The sequence below is a fragment of the Primulina huaijiensis genome, chromosome 16, assembly GCF_012295235.1.
Source record: "Primulina huaijiensis isolate GDHJ02 chromosome 16, ASM1229523v2, whole genome shotgun sequence".
NCBI lineage: Eukaryota > Viridiplantae > Streptophyta > Magnoliopsida > Lamiales > Gesneriaceae > Primulina > Primulina huaijiensis.
The window spans coordinates 2,259,051-2,275,876 of NC_133321.1; the positions used below are offsets into that span (position 1 = coordinate 2,259,051).

Sequence of the window (16,826 nt, forward strand, 5' to 3'; positions counted from 1 at the left end):
TAAGTATCATAATTTTTTCAACCATAATGCTAATGCTTGTTGGGCTTTTAAAAATGTCCTACAAGAAAGAATCAATAAGGGGATTCTGAAATTTCCCTGGAAAAAAAAAAACAATGATAGTGGATGAAGACCATTTTCCCTCGACAACCAACGTGAATGTGGATAACACTGACTTGCACTTTCTAATAAATGAATGGAGGACGAATGCTGTTGAAAATAGATTTTTCAAGTCGAGAGTTGTTATAACAAAATGTTGGGTACATATTAAGATGATATTTGAGGTTAAGGACAGAAGAACAAAAACTTACCATGAAAAAATTATCATAATAGTAAAGAGAATGTGTTTTACAGAAGAAGGAATACAAAGTATGATGGGAGATCCATGGCCAAAAGGCCGGTGAACCATTACCTTGGAGGAAGCTCGTCTACTAAGGCCGTGAATTATGAAAGAAGAGACGACCAATAGTCATTCCAAAAGGTACTTCACAGGTCACCACTCCTGGATAGTCATAAAAATATGAAAAGAATCCCCGTTTTGTTGTTCCTCCTATGAAGTCCCCCAATGAGCAATGGAGGTATAAAGAACATCCAAAGTTTCCAAAGTCTCTTTTTTGAACACAATAGTGAAGGTTGTTAAGAGAAAAGGCTGCGGAATGCATATGGATTAGTCACTAAAAGAGAAGATGAAGTTTGGGAGCATGGCTGTTGAGGATAATGAGGAAGAAGATGATGACATACTATCAGAGGAAGACAGTGATATAGTCAAAAAAGCTACATTCAAGGTGGGGCATATTCTTGTCTCATTTGAGTGCACCACAGGCTCATTGATGTTACCAGATGAGTTCAAATGCAAAATGATGTTTGAATATGATGTCTCCGTGGAAAATAAAAAGGTTATAGAATCCATTCAAAATGATATTTTGAAGGATTGTGCTGGAATTTTTGTTGATGAAAAGAAAATAGTGGTTACGAGGAAACCTTCCTGTGAGATGATTAAACATATTAAATCACTTTACATCACAGTATATGTTAATGGAAAGCCTGTGTATAGGATATTGATAGATAATGGTTCTACCGTCAATATTATATCCTACAAGATTTTTCAGAAGTTGTGGAAGAGTGTGAAAGACTTGATTCATATAGAAGTCTTTGTGGTAGCTTTTACCGTAGAGTCTACAAAGAATTTGGGCGTTTTACCAGCAAATACCACTGTTGGGTCTCGATCATATCTATCAGCTTTCTTCGCAGTCAATTCCAGTGCTAGCTTTCATGTTTTGTTAGGGAGATATTAGATTCATACCAATCATTGTGTGTCATCATCCATGCACCGATTACAGTTAATATGGAAAGGAGATGATGTAGAGGTGGTACAGGCTGATTCTCAGCTGTATCAATCTAAATCCAATGCTGTATAGGCTATATATTATGATGAAACTTTTGGTTTTATTAAGTTTCGTAACAACAAGAAGAATGGAAAACCATGTGCAGCGTACATGGATACTCAGAAAGTTAAAGAAACAGTTGATAAGATTTGCAAATCCATGGCCATGGTTTCTCCTAGACCCATGGTTTGACCTATTATTGAGGAGGTCAATGAAAAATTTCACTAAAGAAAAGATGGAAGGGGCTACAACTTCCACGTGGAAAGTCACATTGCAGCACTTGGTGAATGAAGAGCAATCTCAGGAGTTGTGGAATATCGATGAAGCTGAAATAATATTCGAGAAAGAAAGTGGAGGTAATGACGAAATATAGTTAAAATTGGAGGATCTAATATTACATCTGACGCAGATGGAAGATCGACATCCAGAGACTCAAGATCCCTTGGAAGAAGTGAACTTGATAAATATGGAATGCCCCAAACCTAAATATATCAGTAGTTTGTTGGGGAAAGAGGTAAAGAGAAAAATCATTGAACTTTTCAAAGAATTCAAAGATTGTTTTGTGTGGGAGTACGAAGACATGCCAGGTCTAGAGCGTAAATTGGTAAAGCACCAATTGCTAATTAAAGATATTTTTAAACCATACCAGCAGTCGGCTAGAATGATGTCCAAAGCAATTGATTCAGGAGTAAAAGAAGAAACTGAAATATTACTCAGAGCTGAATTCATCCGTCCAATGAGATACACATAATGGCTAGCAAACATAGTCCTTGTTACGAAAAAAGAATGGAAAACTTTGAGTTTGTATAGATGAAATGTCTGCTACTCGTTTTTCTTAAAAAAATATTAGAAATTTTTTTCTTTTTTCATGCATTCGGCCGAACCACTAACTAATACATATATATATTTTTGATATCATTTAAAATAAAACTCACAAACTAATTATTTGAAAATCCAATAGAAAGTAATTCAAGCATAACATCGTAAACGTCAGCCAACCTAAAATAACATTATTTTAAAAATAAACTTAACTCTAATATCCTCTCAAAAACCTCTCAAAAGCATCATAATTCATAAAATCTTTAAAGTAGCTTAAATCGTAAACATAATTTTGCGGAAACTAGCGACGGTCCTTGGGTTGTGTGCACCTTCAGTCGAGCAAGGTCAACCATCAAAACCTCCATTAACATAAATCTCATGTTCACCTGTATCAATCACACCAAGTGAGTCTATTGACTCAGCAAACCTGAACCATGATAACAAGTAATACATATACATTCACAAGCAACAAAAAAAATACATTTACTCAAAGTAGTTTTTCATGAACATAACTTTAACATTTTCCTTTCAACATATCGTATCATATTTTCTTTCATCATATACCTATATGTTTTCCTTTTTATTGAATTCAGATCCTCAATTGTGACTTTCGTATTAGCTGTAGGTCAATGGATCCATCTACGTATTACCACGGTACTGCGTAGCAGGGACATCAGCGACACTCTCACCCGTCAACTGAGCCTTGGCCTTACATATCATCGTATCATCATATTAGTCAAAATCAATTCACCTCCTTCTACTTTTCATATTTCCATCACTTACAAAAATTCATGTAAATATAAATCAATTTTCTTTTAAACCAAGTACGTAACATATCTTTTAGCATTAACATTTCATCATAAAATTCCATAAACATTTTAATATTATTTACAGCATTCAGGGCACTGCCAGGTCGTCTACCATTTTTCAGGTGTAAAATGACTGTTTTGCCCCTGGAACTCTAACTTTCCCAATTTATACTTAGATTTTAAAAAAACAACCCAAATACATCCAAACTTAACATATGACCTTAAAATACAACCATAATTATTTCTTAGACATAAACTTAGGCTTTTCGACTAATTTTTAAATTCGCTTTTAAACTTAGATGTACATCCCAATTTTGACTCGTATAGACTCGAAACTTAACCAAACTCGAACCATAACTTAATAACACCTAGTTATACCATATATAACTCAAATCAAGCCAATCAAGAACCATGAACAAGCCTAAATCGGTTACTGAATTTTCTGCCTATGTGGACCGAACCCTCACTCATGTCATCCTCAAAACTTTCGAACCTAGACCCTGACCGATTGGACCAGTCCCTGACCAACCCTCCTAGGACCTAGAACAAACCCTTTATGACCCTCTTAGACCAGCCCCCATGGCCCATGCATGCAAACGCGCATGGTTCATCCTAAGCACTCGGTCGCAGCTAGGAAGAGTCCTAGCCGTGCGGCTCCTCTCTTCCTGCCCATCCAGCCTTGCGTGGACCACCATGGCTCGATGCTATGACCCTCATGAGCCCAGCTCTTTTCCCGGAAAGCACCATGCACGACCCCTTTCCTGAACCTCCCAAAAGTCGAGCCCTAGTTACCCTAAACCCCAAAATTCGTGCAGCCCTTAGCCTCCCACGTTCCAGCCTTGCATCGTGCTTATATGGACTCTTAAACATGTGGGAAAATATCCCTTCAAGTATCCCTAACACGACAGCCCCTTTGTGCATCATTAGGAAGAGTTTCAAAAAAAGAAAACTATAGTTTGTGCATGTATAGTCATAAAAACGAAAATAAAAGTGGTGCATCATATTCCTCATGCAAACACAATTAAACATACATAATATGGTGTGAAATATATTTGAAAGAAGATTAAGGCGTGCCTTTGCATTTATTACACGCGAAACAATTTGGCGATGCGAGGAACGTTGGCGGAGATGGACCCTTGCTGAATTTCCTTCAAAGATTGCATGGCTTACCTTCCAATTCGTGTGGTGTGTGGCCGTGTGGTTTGTGAAGGAGAGTCCTAGTATTATTTTGAGGGGGAAGGGATAGAGTTGTGAGGGTTTTGGGGAGGTTTATTAGCTTTATATTTTAATTGAAACACATGGTGCAAGATCAGGCCCATTAACCTAGTATAAAACTATGCATTCTAAAATAAAACTACATTTTAAACATGTAATCATGCATATCATAATTCATTTATGTCATTAAAACCATTTAATTAGTCATTTTCTATTTTCCCTAGATTTGCATGCAGTTGGATTACGTCTTTGTATTTTAGACCTTACAATAGATTTCAGAGACTTGAATTGTGCCACACTGAAAGATGTTTATGTCATGTTAGTAGCTAATATGCTTGTTGATGTAGTGACAAAACTAGTTGATATCATTTATGGTTTTATAAGAATGAGACAACACAATTTGAAATTAAATCATTTAAAGTGTAATTTTGGTGTGCATGCCAGAAATTTTCTTGGCTTTGTAGTTCACCAAAAGGGAGTGAAGATGGATAAAAACAAGGCCAGAGCTATCATAGAGGCTATGCCACCAAATAATAATAAGGAGCAACAAAGATTTTTCAGCCATGTAAATTATTTAAGAAGATTTATCTCTAATTTGGCAGGTAAGACCAGAGAACTTTCTTTTTTGTTGTAATTAAAAGATTCTGAAGAGTTTAAATCGGAAGCATGCCAACACGCAGCTTTTGATATAACAAAGAAATACTTGTATAAACCCCTTGTGCTGATGCCCCCAAATCAAGGTTTTCCCCTCAAATTGTATATATCGACCGCTCAAGAATCTATTGGGTGTCTCTTGGTAAAAAAAAACCAATAAAATCATGAGTATGCCATTTATTATTTAATTCGAACACTTACAGAAGCAGAGGTAGGGTATTCGGTCATAGAGAAATTTTGTTTGGAATTATATTATTCGTGTAAGAAATTAAGACATTATTTGATCTATTCGGGAGTTTATGTGATTTTAATCTTGTCAAATATATGCTTCACAGGCATATGGTCGAAGTGGCATGGAGTGTACCAGTTAAGATCCCAGTGTATTACGCTAATCAGCAATGGACTTTGAAGTTTCTTGGTTCTAGTACAGAGAGAGCATCAGGGACTGAAATTGTGATAATTTCATTTAATCTCGACTTCTCATGCACCATAACCAAGCAGAATATTAAGCATTGGTGATTGGATTTGAGGTTTTGCAGGATTTGGGTTCTATAGGATTTTTAATTATTGGAGATTCTTAGTTGGTTCTCAAACAAATGTCATGGGAGTATAAATTTTGAAGTCTGGCATTAGCGCCTTACTTCACCGCCGCTTCAAAATTCATTGATGACTTCAAAGACATGACTTTCCAACATGTGCCAAGACAAGACAATTAGGAAGCTGACGAGTTGGCTCATATTGCTTCTGGTTTGAAGATGTCGCCCAAACTTACTCACAAATCGTTGTTGGTACGAAAGCGAAAGCATTCCTCCATTCATTAGCAATGAATACAAGTAGACACTTTTGATATTGATGCTGATCTTGCCAATGATTGGATGAATGAGATAAAAGAAGCGTTTAGATAGCTAGAATAGAAATTGCAGTATGGTTTGAAGATGATAAATATAAATTATTTTTTTGGCAGAGGATGAACTTGATAGAAAATGGGACGATGGCTTGTTGTTGCGATGTTTGGGTTTTCCAGAAGTCGTGAAAGTGATGCATCAATTTCATGAAGAAATATGTGGAGCAGACTGTTACTGTCATCGATGCTAAAGGATTGCATAAGGTATTTAAGAGGGTGCCAATAATGCCAAAATCAGGGGAATATTCAGAGGATACCATCTGATGAAATGCATGCTATTGTAAAGCCATGGCCATTTCAGGGATGAGCTATGGATTTGATATGTAAGATATATCCTCCTCCATCTAAAATCTATTCTTTTATAATTTTGACTACTGAATTTTTCACCAAGTGGGTTGAAGCACTCCCAATGAAAAAAGTGGAGAGAAAATATGTTATTATTTTTGTGAAGGAGTATATTATTCACAGATTTGAGATCCCACAATCAATCACTACAGACCGAATAATTATGTTAGTGGGGTCAGAAATGAAAGATTTTGCTCAAGAATATGGATCTAGTTGATTAAAACTTCACTCCACTATCCAAAATCCAATGGCCAAGCTGAAGCTTCAAACCAAGTGTTGATTAATATGTTGAAAAAGATGATGGAAGATAACCCTCGAGATTGGCACCAAATGCTGTCAAAAACCTTGTGGGCTTATCGGACGTCAAAGAAAAGTACTACTGGTTTAAGTTCTTTCACCTTGACTTATGGAAATGATGTAGTGTTGTCTATGGAAGTGGTGATTCCTTCTTTGAGAGTGATGAAACAAAATGAGTTGGAGCCAGAGCTTTATACATATGCAATAATCATGGAACTTGAAGATTTGGATGAGCTAAGAATGCAAACATATAATACTTCAATGTTTCAGAAAGCCAAGGTAGCCAGAAATTACAATAAACGTGTTAATAAGAATGTGTTCGAGGAATAAGATGTAATTTGGAAGGTGATTCTACCCTTTGGGTCCAAAGACAAAAAAATTGATCGCCCAATTGGGAAGGGTCATTTAAAATTCATCGAGTTTAAATAAGAACACGTATTGATAGGTTGGAGAGTCTTGAGGGAGAACCACACAGAAGCTGCATTAATAGCAAGTACTTGAAGCAATATTATCCCAGCAGTTGGGTAGTGGTGTCGGAACCTGGTAGTTCATGAAGTTGGAATAGGTAAGAAGTATTGTACAAAGTAGGGTGAATGACCACTTTGTTCAATTTTGTTATATTGACTTATAAACATTTGTGATGTATTATGTAAATATGTGAGTAATATGCTTTAAATCATTCATTGCTGAACTTGTTTGTAAATAATGATGTGACACTTGTGGATAAATAAAAATGATTGCTCATGGAGTTCGCTGTAGTTTTGTATTTTGAGAGGAATATTTTTTGTTTTTGTTGGCCAAGTTGATGACAAAATGAAGTTTTTTTATTGTATATCTTGAAACATTGGAAAATATTATTTGAAAAATATTGTTTAACTGTTGGTTGGTAACAAATAGTGTTGATCAACAATGTTTGTGTTAATGTTGAAGAAAACATGTTTTTTGCTGTTTGTTTAGTTTTTATAAATTTTGGCAGAATTTTCCCTAGAAATATGACATGCCAAAAATGTAAACACTTGTAAATAAATCCAAAGCAGCGGATATGAGGGTAACAACATATTTTAACCAGCAAAGTTTAGCTTACAAACCTCTTTCCAGCATCCAAAAAATCAAAATGAGTTAAGCCAAACGATGGAAAATAAGGGCAACAAAACAGAAAATATATCACACTATGGTCTAAACATCATAGAAAAGGCCAACATAAATCGTGTTTGCAAGGGTGATGAAAACAAGTACTCAAAAAAAATATAGGCGTCGTAGATCCTCCTATTTGGAGTGACACTCGCCTCGAATTTCTTCAGCACTTTTCAATGTGTCTTTCCCTTGTTGATATGCTTGCTTTTGGTTCACATGTTATTGCCGCGGCACTAGATATTTTATTTGAGGCTATCAGAGACAAGGTGACCTTCTTCTCAGAAATCATGCCATCCAACCTTTCTTTCTGTCTCGAAATTTCCAAGTTGTATCAATGTTTCTGAGAAGTGAAACTAGAATCTTGGAAAGATGAGATAGGGGGAACGATAGGTTGAAAGTTTCATAAGATAGAGGGATATGACTGTAGGAAAGATTAAAACTTGGATTGAAAATTTCCACCATGTCGAAATATTCAGCAGAATCGGGTGAATACCTGTAAGTGTGAAAAAATATCATAATAAAGAAACATTGGTTTGGTTTTTAGAGCCAAAAAAAGTGAAGACATACATAGGAACAGAGGTAGTCTTGGCAGCCAAATGAAGATCCGAGTTGGCTCGAAGGGTTTGCGCTGGGAGACGAAGGATAACTAACCATTCATGTAAGTAAAGCAAAATAAATCAATACACTTGAGTAAAGTGGTCAAGAGACCATCCTCAATTGATAGTTAAGTAATGACTATTGAACAAACAACATCAAACAAACAAGATATTGATTCTCTTCGCAGTGAAACCGAGATCAAGCCAATTAGGCACCTTGTATACTTGAACGAACTTACATGAAAATAAATGCAAACAAGTTCTCAATGAAAAAACAAAAATTATAGAGCACAATGATCACATAGAATGGCCAGCAAAGATCGGGGAAGATCGAAATCTATGATATGAAGCTTATCCTTAAAAATTGGAAGTTTTGTGTCTAGATGCGGGCACATAGAATCACAAGCATGACCAAACAAGAAGCTAATGAATTAACCAAATATATCTGGCTAAATTTTGAATAATCAAGTATGTAATATTTAAGCACATTTATATCTTAGAAAATGTATCAAATATCTTACAAGCAAGTGGATGAAGACATGTTGAAAATTTAAGCTTCATATATGCCATGAAAAAATGAGAAAGACAATGAGTTTACTTGTTCCCTGGAGTTCCACGGATGTACGTGGAATAGGTATATTCTGTGGTGGTAATGTCGCGGGCTATGGGAAGAGAGGTGGTGGCACGACGGCTTGCTAGTGGAATGAGGAAGGAAATAAAGAATTGAAAGAAAGACAAGAGAGTGTGAAGAAGAATACTGCGTAAAGGAAAAACTTGAGATTGAAAGGTTTGAAAGAAGAGTGTGATGAGATAAGAGTTGTGTGAATTTGAATCTACAAGTGAATGCGTAGGAGGAAAGGAAGAATCTGAATATTAAGTTATTTATTCATGCAACTTTGAGAATTGAGCTTTGGGCCTCATTCGTGGATCACTGAAGAATAGCACATGACAAATTTAAATATAACCAAACTAGCTAGAGCAGTTGTTGAGCGCGAATTTTCAAAACTCAAATTCTACAAAGCCCACAATGAGATCTTTATAATGTGAAAGCCCAATTTCCAAATAATAAAGAAATCAGTTGAACTGTACGATTAGAAAAATTGGTCGATGACCTATGGTCGATGATCGTGGAAATTGGCTGAAACTACCCGACGGAGTTAAACAAAAAACGATCAACAAGGATCATAATAATATGTCCCGACAAATTCATCAACAAACAACATAAAAAGCTTTTGCGAATTCTCTCAATAATTTGTTCGATTGTTTTCAATTTCCAGTAGTCTAGTTTAATTTTTGACATTCGTTCAGCTTTCTTGTAAAAATGTCGCTCAAATTCATAACAGTATAATTAAATTTGATATTGTTAATGGATTCCTTATGCAATTTTCACTTATTCCTCAAAAACCAAATTCTTAGCTTTGAATTTATAACGAATGAATTATAACGAACGGTCATAGACACACACCATTTGATAATAGAAGTCAGATCATTTCACTTATACACGATCACGTGCATGGCACGTCCCACAATAATTTATGCAAGAAGGTGAGATATCCCAATTTTTTTTAAACAACTTATTTTGACAGCTTATAAGTTGTTTGCAACTTTTTTACCGAAAAAATATGAGAGTTTATAAATTCTAAAACAACTTATAAGATATGTTTTATAGCTTATAAAATCTATCAAATACCATCTAAAGTATAAATATATTTTTATAGCAAGAGTATATCTCCAATGAAAATGTTTGCAAATCAATATTCATGAGACAGATCAACTTGATCCATATTTGGAGTAACAAATAATATTTTTAACATAAAAGTCATATTTTTTAATGGTGAGGTTGAGTAAAAGACTTGTCTTACAAATTTTTAGTTGTCAGACGGTTCAATATAATTTCTTGTGTTTTTGCAGTGCTTGAACTTGACATTTTCATAATTCTCAGGATTCATGTTTAGAACTTCGAAAATTAGTATGTTTCATAACACAAGAACATATGTTTTTGTATAAAGTTCCAAATCTAAATAAATATTAATGATTTTGTAACTACTTAAAAATGCATGACATAATATGAGAAATTGAATTTAAATAATGTATGGACGATATTGAAGTTAGAGAAGAAATGGATAATTTAACCAGAAAGAAGAATTTAATATTTGACTCATTATTATTGAAATTAATAGATTTAAATGAAATTTTGAAAAATATGATAAAAGTCATGTTCAAGTTGGTGGTGTTCCATTACCATCTCAAATAATAAATTAAATTATTATGTAATCAAATATATTTTCTATATATATTTTGTGATAGAAAATAAAGATAGCTTGGATTTGCATTATTATCTTGAAAACATATTTGTACACAAATTTGAACCTAAAAATATGCTTTAGGCTTCAAAAATATTTGGGTTCTCTATTTGGCCTTGGATTTATCATAATAACTTCAGGCCTAGATTGGTATGCAATAATTGAAAAGAATATTTCCGATCTCAAAATATCATTGGTTATTTTAGAATTCAAAATGCCTATTTTTATGTAGAGTGGGTCTCATGTGAGACCGTCTCACGGATCTTAATCTGTGAGACAGGTCAACCCTACCCATATTCACAATAAAAAGTAATACTCTTAGCATAAAAAGTAATACTTTTTCATGAATGACCCAAACAAGAGATCCGTCTCACAAATACGACCCGTGAGATCGTCTCACATAATTTTTATTGATTAGCCTAATGAACAAATAAACATAGCTAAAATCCACCCATTATTAGCCTAATGGGCTCGGCCCATTATCTCTGTTCTACCCGCCTGGATGGCGCGCAACGGTCATATTTTCTGCGCGTTATAAAATCTTATAAACAACAATCCACGTTTGCGATTCATATTCCTCTATTCGTGGGTTCCCAAATTTCTTCAAGCACAGAAATATAATCCTCGGATTTTTTCCCATCAATTCTTGAAACAAAAGACTCCAATATAATCCTCGGATTTTTCCCATCAATTCTCGAAACAAAAGACTCCAATATTCTTTAATTTTTCGAACAATCCTTGAACCCAAGTACCGTCTCGTTTCTTGAAGACAATCTTGATTGTTTTGTGTTGCTTTTTCTGCGCATCAATGGAGACTAACTCGACGAAGAAGAAGACTCGGGGGCGTCTCAAAATCGAGATGAAGAAAGTAGAGAGCAAAAAGAACTTACAAGTGACATTCACGAAACGCCGGAAAGGTCTGTTCGGAAAAGCCGGGGAACTGGCCGCTCTCTGCGGTTCGGAGATCGCGATCCTCGTGCAATCGCCGGCCGGAAAGATTTCCTCATTCGGGTATCCTTCGGCTGAATCTGTCATCCACAATTACGAAAGCGCGGGTACTTACTATAACTACAGTCCCTCAGAGGGAGACATCACAGACGCTAAGAATGGGTATTTCCAGGCCGTGGCGCGATTGGAAGAGCAGAAGAGGATCGAATCCGCGGCGAAAGAAATCTCTACCGAAGACAACAGAAAGTTATGGTGGGACGAAGAGAATGAGGGCATGGAACTGCACGAATTGGAGGAGTACGGCGAAGCGTTGGAAAAGCTACTGGAGAGAGTGACAGTAAAAGAGATGGAGGTGGCCAAAGAATCAGAGAAACAGTTGGCTTTGGATTTAGACTCAGTCCGGCCTCCATGTCCGAATATAGAGCTTAATCTTGATGCTTTTCAAGACCAAATAAATTATTTCATGGTAATTATTGATTCTTTAACGTGAATCAAACTTTTGAACTTTCGCCCTTACATTTGTTGTAATGAATTTGCAGACGACATCTGTGGAAAGCGACGCACGAGAAGAGGAGATTCTCGGAGACGTTTGGCATTTTGATGATGATCTTTGGGACTGGAAAACGAGTTAGGTGTTTTGAATAAATTGGATAAAAAGTTTTTGTTAATTTGGATTTTATTTTTTTAGTGTTATCATGCAATATGTAAACTTCATTTTGTTTGAATAAACTGTGTTTAGGAATTACTCTTCATATTTTATCTTTTATTTATTTGTAACTAAATATATAGTGTATATATACAAAAACTTACTTCTTTCCTGAGTTATTTTATAAGATGAATATCTTGTATGACCTGATCTATAAAAAGTATGACTTTTCTATGTCAAAATATTACTTTTCGTTTATGTGTGAATCGTGTCAACCCGTCACACAGTTGATATATCTCTGATTTTTTTTTTTAAGCATAATCTATCGATTATTTTTCTTTAATGAGAGAACTGATACCATCTTTTCAATATTGATACATACATCTCAGGTTACTTAATTACAATATTGATTTTGGAATATGTATATTTTGTGGTAGTTGTTTTAAGTAATATTGTCCAACAACTTATTTATCATTGACCGAAGAATATGAACTTTCCACTCATGATCGTCATAGATTGAATTATAATCAAATCGCTTTAGGTCATCGTGTATTGGATTATAATCAAATTGTTTTAAATCGGTTATCAACGTCAATAATTGAAAATTATACAATTCAAACAATTTCTTCAAATTCATCTCAAATAAAATATGTATAAAATTGCTATTAAAACAATCCTTTATATGCAAAAGTGATTTTTTCTTAAGGAAGATTTTGGCTTCGTCAATACAAATGAGCGATTGCTTGGCGATCCCACCGGGTGTGATAAAAGTTTAAAAGTGTTCTGTGTTCATGCACAGTGAAATAATCCAGATCCAAGCAAGAATTATCTGAACATATTGAATAATTTATGCACATATGACTGAAATATAACCTAATGTTGCTTTCGCCACAACCCAACAAGCTCCGATACATATCACTACTGACAATAACTAAGATATACCACAATAGAAAAAATTTATATAATTTGTTCTGATAACTATCAGCAGGTCGAGTTCCTGCTATCGTCAGCTTTCATTCTTGGTTGATATCCGCGAGCAGTCGATTTCTTGATATGGAAAACAATGCACACAATTTCTCTACCGGCCAGCGGAGGACTTCTCTCAGGATACTGTTCTAATAAAAAAAAGTCGCGGTTTCAAGAAACAGCGAAATTTGGAAACTATCAGATCTTTCGTACATGCTGCTCCATGGACTGGCTGAGAAACGGTGCGGTGAATAAGGCTTACATTATTCTGCACAGACAAGAATCTGAATCTTCTTCATCGGAGTCACTCACATCACTGCAGGGAAATAGATTGAGCCAAACATGAGAAGATGGTGTGGGAAAAAAAAAAACTACATATTTAACATCTATTTCGTCAACTCTAGTGAATCCTATGTAACTCTTTGATGAGATAGAAAAATATTTGTTATTCCTATTTGGATAGGATCTGGGATGGAGTTGTACCAGAGAGAATTCAATTGTTGGATTGCATCAGAGTTTGAGGGAACGACATGAAATGTATCCTAATGTATACAACTGTTCAGTAGAAAGCATAAGCTTCGTTTATCAAGCTGAAGTGATATCGCAATGTTTTGTCCGGTTGACATGTAAGACTATGATTTCAAGAAAATATCACGATGAGCATATAACAGTTTCTACTCGGTGTACCCTGGTTGGTGAAATGTAAAAGTTGAGCATATTGCTTTTATGCCTCTTCTATTGTTTCGGTTAAGCTACATGATACATTATCATTTAAGCTCAAAACATTCATAATCTATAACGGAAAAGCATTTGACAATTTCTACCATCAAAGTTATGCCAGGGAAGGGAACCACCACATATAACTCCATTGGCTCATACACAAGGTCTATGTTACCACTAGAATTCTTAGGTATCACAGATTAACCTTGAAGTTCGATGCTCGAAAAATGTTATTTTGTATTCAACCATGGTGCTACATTTTAAAATGAACATATAAAATGTTGTTAACTCGACTATAAGGAAGGTGTAATCGCCCCCAATCCGTCCCTCACTCAAGTCACTTTGTTCCATAAAATGAATCCACTAACTATATCATAACTCAGAAAAATCAAATCTCAATGAAACATCTACGCGATCTATTATCTTTCAACAGAACACATTATCAATAACAGATCACCATTGTACTAAATTATCCAAGTCTTTCCTTCTATCCAATATTTAACATAATCCATTCCGCACAATAACTAAACAGTAAGAAATAGATAACTATACTCATTTACAGTAACAAACACAATACTGAGAATCAAATTTCACAATAAACACAAATGTTGCTCTATAAACTGCGAAAATAACTACAATACCTCGGTTGAAATTCCAAGATTTCAGCTAGCTTCGATCCATCCCTATCTAACCACTGAACTTTCCTCTTAGGCTTCCCAGACTTTTTCAACAGCCCACCTTTCTTGGAGGGCAACAGTAACTGTGAATCATCATCAACATCACATTCCCCATTCAAAATTACACCATCAGATCCCAAACTATGCAAAATCTTCTTATTTTCATCACTGTCCACACCTTTGATTTTTGTATCCATCAAAACGATTTTGTAAAAAAGAAACACTAAACAATCAAAATTCTAAGCATTTCTAACGCATAAACATATCATGATCACAAAACCCAATTCTCAAAATCAATCATACAGCATCCCAAACAACAAAAGATCTCATCTTTCCGCGAGGATTTCACGGGAGTTATACCACAAACCAGGAAAAGTCCACGCATGGTTTGATTTGGGCACCAATCAATACTCAACTGGATCCAATTGAACATCACCAGTTTCCATATTCTTGAATATATTGACGAATCTAACACATCGACAAGATTGGTAAAACAATGACCGGACACCTGAAATCGTAATAATTCTAAAACAACAAAATTAAATATAACCTATAAAAAACTAAAAAGAAATTATGGGTTTTTTATTCCCTCAGAAATGCAATGGATTACAGATGGCATCAATCGCAAATTTTGGTTATGTAAAGGCAGAGATTTCGAAAAAGTGGTGGAAAAAGATTGAGAACCCTGAGATGGAAGTGTTCGACTAGTGGAGGCATTTATTTGACAATTGTTATTTCCAAATATTAAAAATAAATTACCTCAATTTTTTTTGGTAAGTTTTATTATTATATTATATAGTAAATACTTACCTATAATAAATATATTTTAAATCAATTTTGGTTTTTATTTAATTTAATTGAATATTTTTGTATTTTTATAATGATAATTTAATTAAAAAAATATTGCAAAACTTGCGAAAGCCTCAAACAAAGTAAATAGTATAGATTATTGGAGTTGATATAATTAATTAATCAATTTATAAATTTTTTTATTAGAGAAATATTTTTTTTAATAAATTTTTTTTTTTTTTGAGAAATATTGGTTTAAGAAAGTTACTTGGGAAGGGGTCAAATTTTTTCAAGTGGTTTGACAAAATCCAACGGCTGAATTTTGTGGTAAGCTGCCAAGGTATATCGTTACCATTGAATAGTATTATAGAGTAGTTATCTTATGAGACGGTCTTACGAATCTTTATTTGTGAGACGAGTCAATCCTACCCATATTCACAATAAAAAGTAATACTCTTACTATAAAAATTAATACTTTTTCATGAATGACCCAAATAAGAGATCTGTCTCACAAAATACGATCCGTGAGACCGTCTCACACAAGTTTTTGCCAGTTTTTATAATGTGTGTGGATATAAATGCCTTTAAATAAGGAATAGAATCGAAAAATTAATTCCTTTCCATTTTCAGAATCAAAGTTATATTTGATAGTTGTTTTTAACTAATTTGACAATACATAAGCATATGCTTGCATTAATTGTTTATCATGATCAACCATGGATTCGACGTCGTTTTCTTCCACTTTCGATTAAATCGTTTTTATTTTATTTTATTTTATTTTATTTATACTTGACTTTTAATCTTGTTTTCTAAAACATCGTGCTTGAACTAAATTTCAACGTATTATGTGATATTTTGTCATTAAATTGAAGCAAAAATATCAAATTACATGCATGTTTAAAGTTGAAAAATTAAGATATTCAGATAAATTGGATTTATAGTTGAAAGTTGGGAATTAATTTAATTTTGTTTTTGGTTTCAAAATGAGAAAGTTACATAAAAGATATTCTAATTAAAAAAATATAAAGAATTAATCTACCAACTTTGGGCAGGCTGGAAAAATCTGTCCCTCCTTGTATTAGTTGTATATAGAATTAAATATATGACTTATAATCTTAAATACTTCAATTTTTTTTAATATAAAAATACCATTGGATAAGGCGCATTAAATTGTAGTATTATTTTAAGAAAAAATAGTATTGTTTATTGTTCATTTGGAAATATTCCAGTGGACTCGGACTAAGGATGTACATAAATAGAGTTGATTCACGAGTTGACTCTATAAACGTCTTATTGGTATTCTAATTTATTGGATTCGAGTCAAACTCGAAAATGTTAGAATTTTTTTCAAATTAATCGAGTCNTATGCACACATTTATAGTCTTTCGGATATTTTGAACTTCCGAACATTCATTATTAGACCTTAATGTTCGAGTAATAATTCGATAAGTTCAAATATTTCGAGTTGAACTTGAGCCAACAAATTTAAAATTTTTGATATTCGAATAGAATTTAAACTCTGATATACATAAATCGAGCCGAAATTGAGCTTTAAATTTTTACTAATATTCATCTCGGTTCAATTTATTTATACCCATGCCCCTACTAAGGACACTCAAAAT

The 16,826-nt window shown here is 34.1% G+C and overlaps 3 protein-coding genes across 4 annotated transcripts; 2 read left to right on the forward strand and 1 right to left on the reverse strand.

Annotated features, from left to right (window-relative positions):
* Positions 1-6,428: 6,428 nt before the first annotated feature.
* LOC140961717 (uncharacterized) lies at positions 6,429-6,755 on the forward strand. Its single transcript, XM_073420381.1, has one exon. The coding sequence runs from the start codon at positions 6,429-6,431 to the stop codon at positions 6,753-6,755; it is 327 nt and encodes a 108-aa protein (XP_073276482.1).
* Positions 6,756-11,036: 4,281 nt separating this feature from the next.
* On the forward strand, positions 11,037-12,136 carry LOC140962126 (agamous-like MADS-box protein AGL62). Its single transcript, XM_073420996.1, has 2 exons — positions 11,037-11,872; positions 11,946-12,136. The coding sequence occupies exons 1-2, from the start codon at positions 11,267-11,269 to the stop codon at positions 12,036-12,038; spliced, it is 699 nt and encodes a 232-aa protein (XP_073277097.1). The 5' UTR covers positions 11,037-11,266; the 3' UTR covers positions 12,039-12,136.
* Positions 12,137-12,856: 720 nt separating this feature from the next.
* On the reverse strand, positions 12,857-15,127 carry LOC140962182 (uncharacterized). Of its 2 annotated transcripts, none has more exons than XM_073421073.1 (3): positions 14,380-15,127; positions 13,281-13,334; positions 12,857-13,162 (listed from the first exon to the last, which is right to left on the reverse strand). In XM_073421073.1, the coding sequence occupies exons 1-3, from the start codon at positions 14,610-14,612 to the stop codon at positions 13,066-13,068; spliced, it is 384 nt and encodes a 127-aa protein (XP_073277174.1). In that variant the 5' UTR covers positions 14,613-15,127; the 3' UTR covers positions 12,857-13,065. The 2 variants fall into 2 exon arrangements, with proteins under 2 accessions (XP_073277174.1, XP_073277175.1); XM_073421074.1 differs by having other exon boundaries at positions 12,857-13,167.
* Between the last annotated feature and the right edge of the window lie 1,699 nt (positions 15,128-16,826).